A 6,921-nucleotide genomic window follows, 5' to 3' on the forward strand; every position below is an offset into this window, starting at 1 on the left:
AAGGAGGCTTCCAACCTTGGTGTCGGGGGACCCAGCCCAGGTGTCTTCTCCGTGAAGCTCTCAGTCCAGCCACACTGCTGTCTACACTGTCACCTGAGACAGCTGCCCAGCTCACAGCAGCCTGTTTTCAGCCTGTGGCTCCAGGCAGGTCTGAGCACAAGGTCACATGGAGTGTAGCCTGGACTGGAGAGGCTGAGGGGCCTGTGTCCCGGGTGGAAGGGTAGGAGCTCTGGGCAGGCACCACAGGTTCCAGGGGCCCACTCCCTTCCCCTGCTGCCCCAGCCACACTCAGGAAGGCCCGATGGACCAGGGTACTAGCCCTGAGCCGCGGAATGCACAGGCCGGCAGGGGCAAAGCCAGGTGCCACCCAGGGACCCCCCCCCTCGCACCCCAGGGCCGGTGGAGCTAGTGCTCACCCTCACCAGTGTCATGAGCTTCTCCACCAAGTTCCCCAGCCCCCACTGGGAGGCGGGCACAGAGCTGACAGCTCACACGTGTGTGGTCTCCTGCGCCTGTTTCCAAGGAACACCTGTTTCTTCTGAAGCCACCACCAGGGGCTTGTCCCTGGTCTGCTACTGGCTCTGAGCAAGCTTAGGGGCCCACTTCAGTGGGGGTTCCCTCCTCCGGCAGCCGAGGTGGGAGCTGGGGCAGAGCCCTCCTCTGTGGCTGCTCTGATGCACACAGTCCCACCCACCACGTTGCCAGAAGGACTTCAGGTCACTAAGCAAACCTGTGAGTGGCTGCAAAGTTTACTTTCGAGTTTTAAATTGTACATTGACAACAATGACGTGAGCCGTGCTGAGGTGAGGAAAAGCCCTGCTCCCCCAGACGTTGTTCACAGCGGGGCAGGACCAAGCCAGGCCGGGCCAGCCCCCCAGGTAGCTGAGGCAGGACCCCGGCTGCTGTGTGGGATGGGGCAGCCATCGCCACTGGTCACTGCGGCCCTTCGGGGCCAGGCTGTGTTGGGCGACAGCACAGGAGCCCCCATGACCTCAGAGTTCCTTCCCACCCCCAGCACAAAAGCACCCTCTAGGGCTGGCTGAGAACACCGGGGTTCACGGGGGGTCGCCCACAGAAAGTCGCTGCCCAGTGTCGGTAAATCAGCTCCACTGGTTCCCCACAAGGCCACCACAGCCTCCCTGTCACCGACAGAACCTGGCCCTACCAAACCTGCTGGGTGTGACACCACAGTGACCATCAGGACAGGGTCACTCCAAGAAAAGTCCACGTCCATGCAAATCCCTCAGGCCTCTCTCCCCCAACGGCAGACTCCAGCCACCAACCCCCACTGCCCGGAGAGGGGGCCGGGCCTGCTGCAGGCATCCAGGCACCTGCGGGCCTGCTGGCGGCTGCTCTGTGCACACTCCATGCCCTGCAGATGTTCACAGTGGACTTGAGAGCACCCAGCAGAGAGGGCGGGCCCAGTGGTCCGGTCCGGGACTGCGCCAGCGCCACCGGCCTCTCGGAGGGGCGTGTTGCTGGGCACCACAGATGAGGCCGGGCGGTCCTCACTCCCTTCGTGTCCTTGCCAAAGTGGCAGAAATGCACAGAAAAGCCAAATCTGTCAATGTTCTCCTTAAGAAAGTTCCCAGAGGTGGCCCTCAGGAGGTTGGTTCTGGAGGCTCCAGTCCATGCTTGTCCAGGGCTGCTCTCCGCTCGGCGACGTCCAGAGACCGTCCCGGGAACGCCACGCAACCTGGCACCCTGACACACACAAGGAAAACAAAGTTCCCTCCCGGAGGGCATCTGGTAAAGCCCGAGCCCTCTCAATGTCCCTTCGTTCCCTCCCATCCCCCTGGGCGTCTGCTGGACGCAAACAAGCAGACCCTCCCGTAGGGGCGCCCTGCCCCTCCCCCTTGGGGCGCCCCCTCCGAGCGGCGTGGCCTCTCCCTGCCTGTTGTGGCCACCCCTGCCCGACAGAGCAGGGTCACAGAGGGGCCGGGGCGGTCGCGCTGCCCAGGAACAGATCAGCCGCTGTCACACGCACAGTGGGTCCGGAGCAGCGCAGTGTGCAGTGGGCAGTGGCTGCCCTGCGCCTGGAGGGACCGCCAAGCAGGCGGAGGGGTCGTTCCGCACCCCGACCCCTCCTTCCCCTCCAACTTGGGCGTCCAAGCCCCTGCAGCCGTCAGGGGCGGGCGGCCTCTGGGGTGCGCCCCCGCCCGCGGGCCTGGGACCCCTAGCGCGTCACCTGCGATCCCGGCGCGGCACCGTCGCCGGCCCTCGGCCCAACTTCGGTGGCGGCCCCCTCGCGCCCCCAAGGCCCGGAGCCCGCGTCCAGCGCCCAGCCCCTATGCAAATGTGAGAGCAGGACAGCCAATCGTCCGCCCGGCTGGGCCCGCCCTGCCGCGCCACAGCCAGTGGGCGGGAGGGGGGTGCGGACGCCACGCCCACCGCCGCGCGGCCCCTTGCGGGCGCGGCCGGCGCGTTCCTTTCCGCACGTCGGCCTCTGGGCGGGGCCGCCACCTGCCGGGCGGGGCCTGGGGCGCCCTGCTACCGCCTCGCGGGCGGCTCCCCCGCGGGTCTGGCCGGGTGGTACGGCCCGAGGCGCTGTTCCCCTGCCCGCCGCGCGGGGGCCGGATCCTCCTAGGGAACCCGCGGGACTCCGCGCACGTAGCCGGGTCAGGACCGAGGAGGGGCCTCAGCCTGGGGACGCACGTAGAGCCCGCGCCGCCCGCGCCCACCCCGAGCTGTCTGGCTGGCGGGACAGAGTGGGGTGCGAGCTTCGGCTCCGCCTGGTTTGCCCGCAACCCCGCGGACTGGCCCTGAGCGCCCTAGAGCCCTCCCGTGGGATCTGTCACCACGGAAGGTTCGCAGTCCGAGCCGGAGCGCGGGTGCGGGGTCCTGCTGGGTCTCCTCCCGGCGCTGCCCGGTCCTGTCCGAGAACTGAAAAGGTATAAATCAAGGAAACGGACTGGTTCAGCCCCGGAGTTATTGACTCCTGGGTGGAGCCCCCGAGGTGGCAGCCAAGGGACATTTGGCACTAGCGCCCTTGTCTTCACACCCCTCTTCCGTCTCCACGGCTGAGTTGGGAGGCGGAATCGGGTCATGCAGACCCCTAATTAGGCAGAGGAGTACCTGCTCCCCCTGTTTCCTGGCACAGGGGTCCTCATAAGCCTTTTGTGCCCCCTCCAAGGTCAGAAAAAGCTCCCTTATCCCACCTCCCTCAAATCAACCAGTATCTGGCGCCTGCCCCAGAGCCTGGCCCTCCCTGGTGACTCCACTGGCTTGACGGAGGCAGCTCCAAAGGGCTCCTCAGCTCCCGCCTGTCACTGTAGTCCTTGCCCCAGGGCGAGAGCCTGAGCCACCCTGGCCCCCTGGCCGCCCTCCTTCAGCCCTCCCTCCTGGTCCTCCCCAGCCCATGACTCACCTGCAGCCCACACGAGCCGGGGCTGGAGCCCACCGATTGCTGTGAACCCAACGCGGGCCCCTCCCGCACCCTTCCCTCCACCGTGGTCATTTCACTTCTTCCTTCAGAACTTTCACCCGGTGGCTCCGTGCTGGGGCTCCAGGGAGGCATCTCCCCTTGCCTGGGACCTCAGGATTGTGAAGTCGGTGCAGGGAATTGTGGGGTGTGGCCACCTGTGGGTGGGGAAGGAGCGCAGAGTGAGGAGTGGCCTGGCTCCACCCGGTCAGAAGTTGAGGGGTCATCAAGGCCTAGGTCGTGTGGATCCCTGAGCAGGCCCACTGCTTCAGGGCAGGGCAGGGCTGGGGGTAGACACACAAGGCAGGGGTTTGCAGGGCAGAAGTCTGGGGCTTGGGGACATGCAGAGGCCAGAACTCAGGCTGACTTCCAGGTCCTGTTTTGCCCTGCTGGTACAACCCCCAGCTGTGTCCCTAGTCCTGGCAGCTCCAAATGCACCCCTTTCCACCCTCTGTAGTGGACTCAAGGGTGGCCCCTCAAAAGGATATATTCGGCCCTGGCAGGTGTGGCTCAGTGGATTGAGTGGCAGCCTAAGAACCACAGTGCTGGTGGTTCGATTCCCAGTCAGGGCACAAGCCTGGGTTGTGGGCCAGGTCTCCAGTAGGGGGCATACAACAGGCAACCACCCACTGATGTTTCCCTCCCTCTCTCCCTCCCTTCTCCTTTAACAATAAATAAAATCTTAAAAAAAAAAAAGACATATAATTGGTAGGTACAAAACAGACAGGGGGATGTTAAGAATAGTAAAGGAAATGAAGAAGCCAAAGAACTCATATGTACAATTCCTAGGTATGACCCATGAATGTGAAGTAAGGGGGGGATTGTTTGAGGGAATGGTGGTATTGGGCGGAGGGCAAGAGGAAAAAAAGTGAAACAACCATAATAGCACAATGAATAAAAAATGTTTAATTAAAAATAAAGATGAAAATAAAAATAAAGTTCACTCCTGGCTGGTGTAGCTCAGTGCACTGAGTTCCAGCGTGTGAACCGAAAGGTCGCTGGTTTGATTCCTAGTCAGGTCACATGTCCGGGCTGTGGGCCAGCTTGTGGGAGGTGAGAGGCAATCGACTGATATTTCTCTCCCTCTCCTCTCTCTAAAATAAATAAAATCTTTAAAAAGAAAAGATATATTCATGACTTTACTTGAAAAAAAAAGGGTCTTTGCAGATGTGATCAAGTTAAGGGTCTTGAGAAGAGATCACCCTGGATTGCGCAGGCTGGCTGGAAACCCAGTGGCACGTGGACTTCTGACAGACAGGTGGCAGACACAGGAACACAGGGAGATGGCCGTGTGAGGACCGAGGCGGGGACCAGGGTGATTCTGCCACAAGCCAAGGAAGCCCGGAGCACCAAGACCCAGGAAAGGCAAGACGGGATTCTCCTTACAGATTTTTTTCCTTAGTGTTTTATTTTTCCCAAATTACTATGCACATATGTAAAACATTATTAGGATGTGAAAGAACCCCTGTCATCTTCTTACAGTTTTTAAAGGGCGCGTGACCCTGCCAACCTTGACTTTGGACGTCTGTCGTTTCAGGCCACTCGGTTGTGGTCACCTGCTGCGGCGGCCCCAGCACAGAGCTTCCTGCGAGGGTCCTCCTCCAGCTCCAGGCCTGTGTGTGTGCAGGTCTGGTGACAGGGAAGGGCTGGCCTGGGCTGCAGAGAACCAAGGAGGCTCCCATCCTGGCTCTACCCTCCTGTGCTCAGGAGAGCTGCCTGCCCGTGCCTGTGGGGAGCAGGAGCAGAGGTGGCCAGGACACACCGCGAACACCTCGAAGGCTTCCGGGGGCAGGTCTGTGAGGGGCAAGTGGGCAGGGTGCACACTGCATCTTTGTGTGGCACTAGCCTGTGGAAGGGTGGCAGGTGGGTGGCTGGTCAGGGAGCACCAGAGGTGACAGTGCTGATGGGGGTGATGGGGGTATACATGGAAGGTGCCCCCATGTGGGGGAGGATAAGGCATGTGTGTCAGCTTGTGGGGGGCATCAGTATATGGGAGGCACAGATACATGTCTGTGGTCTTAGGGATACCACCTGTGCTCAGGTGGGGCCCAGACCAGTGGCTCCGGGCTGTTTCCTGGGGGTGTCTCCCATCTGAGCACAGGTTGGCATGCACTGCTCAAGGATGCCTGCTAGGGCAGTGTGCTTTGCATCTCATCGTGGGTTTGTGCATTTATTGTGACAATTTCCCAGTAGTCCCCAGGAACAGCTGCCAATGAAGTGGGGAGGGGTTGGCCCCCCTCCAAGGGCACTCCAAGTTGGTCATAAGCTGCTTGTCTAGTTCCTTCCCAGGAGCTTCGGCATTCCATTTGGAACACTCTCCTGGGCAGTGTCCTTACATTTCATAGTCTTCGGCAGGTAGGCATGCGTGTGTACAAGGGCCGGCACATTTTGAGTGCCAAGGGGGGCGGGGGGGCGGGGGCGCCTGTGCAAGGTGTTTGCCAGGCTGGACCCTACCCTACCGGAAGCACTGTCCCCATACTGATCCGTCCTCCCTCAACATCCCTGTTTTGCAGCCAAGGACGCTGAGGCACAGAGAGGTTGAGAAACCCTCCTGGGGGGTCACATGACCAATATGCTTGGAGCCCAAGTACCTGGGTTCAGGTGCCTGGCCTGGGTGACACCCAAGAGGCTTTGTGCCGGGCCGTCTACCCCCTCCAGACCTAACCCTCCCGGTGCACAGAGAGGGGTCACTGTGGAGTCCCCCGGCTCCCTGGCACCTTGCCCTCTTCCTTCCTGCAGAGTCCTTTACAGACCCTGGGAGCAGGCTCTCCTCTCTCGAGTAAACAGAAAACATAAATCAGCACCGCCCCCCCAGCACCGGACTCGCCCCTCGGCTACCTCCACCCGTGCCTCCCTGTGCCACAGAGGCACTAGCTGCGCAGCGCAGGCTTGTTGGTGCTTGCTGTCTGGCTACTGGCCTCCGGTTCTCCTTAACCGCCCGGCCGCCCGGCCCTGCCCCCAGGGCTGCTGTCCTGAAGGTCCCCGTGGCCTTGGCTCCACCCAGGCCCTCTCCCTGCCGTGCTTTCACTGGCTTCTGGAAGCCCCAACCCTGGCGCTCCTCCTCGGTTTCCTTTGCAGGTTCCGGATCTCCGTACGCAGGAGGCCTGGGGTTCAGGCCTTGGTCCTCCGCTGTTCCGCCCCACCCCCCAGCACAACCCCTACATTTTTATCTCCAGCGGAGCGTCTGCCCAACTCTAGTCTTCAGCTGTCCATGCAAGGTCTCTTCCAGGATGTCCCAAATGTGCGTCTCAGGTTCCCGGGGGGCCTCCCATGAGCATGGCGCCCGTCTTGACCCGGGCCACGATGGTCGCGGAACGGGGGTCGCGGAAGCGGCCTGCGGACCGGTCTCCTGGGGTCCGCCCTGGCGGCTCGTTTGCTCCCACGCGGCCGCCCAGGGGATCCTGTGACATCGTGTCATCTGGCTCCAGCGCCCCGGATCCCAGGCGCTCACCGCGGGCCCTCTGGGCACGGCCCGCGCTGGCCCAGCCCCGCCGGCTCCC

General features: G+C 62.2%; 1 protein-coding gene across 1 annotated transcript; it reads right to left on the minus strand.

The window, feature by feature from the left end:
• Positions 1 to 733: 733 nt before the first annotated feature.
• LOC123807309 (collagen alpha-1(I) chain-like) lies at positions 734 to 3,517 on the minus strand. The gene is made up of 4 exons (XM_045821021.1): positions 3,368 to 3,517; positions 2,799 to 2,883; positions 2,189 to 2,637; positions 734 to 1,704 (listed from the first exon to the last, which is right to left on the minus strand). Exons 1-4 carry the CDS (start codon positions 3,515 to 3,517, stop codon positions 1,198 to 1,200), a joined length of 1,191 nt encoding a protein of 396 aa, XP_045676977.1. The 3' UTR covers positions 734 to 1,197.
• Between the last annotated feature and the right edge of the window lie 3,404 nt (positions 3,518 to 6,921).

The sequence above is a fragment of the Phyllostomus hastatus genome, unplaced genomic scaffold (genome assembly GCF_019186645.2).
Source record: "Phyllostomus hastatus isolate PE091 unplaced genomic scaffold, TTU_PhHast_1.1 phas_scaffold_443, whole genome shotgun sequence".
Taxonomy (NCBI): domain Eukaryota; kingdom Metazoa; phylum Chordata; class Mammalia; order Chiroptera; family Phyllostomidae; genus Phyllostomus; species Phyllostomus hastatus.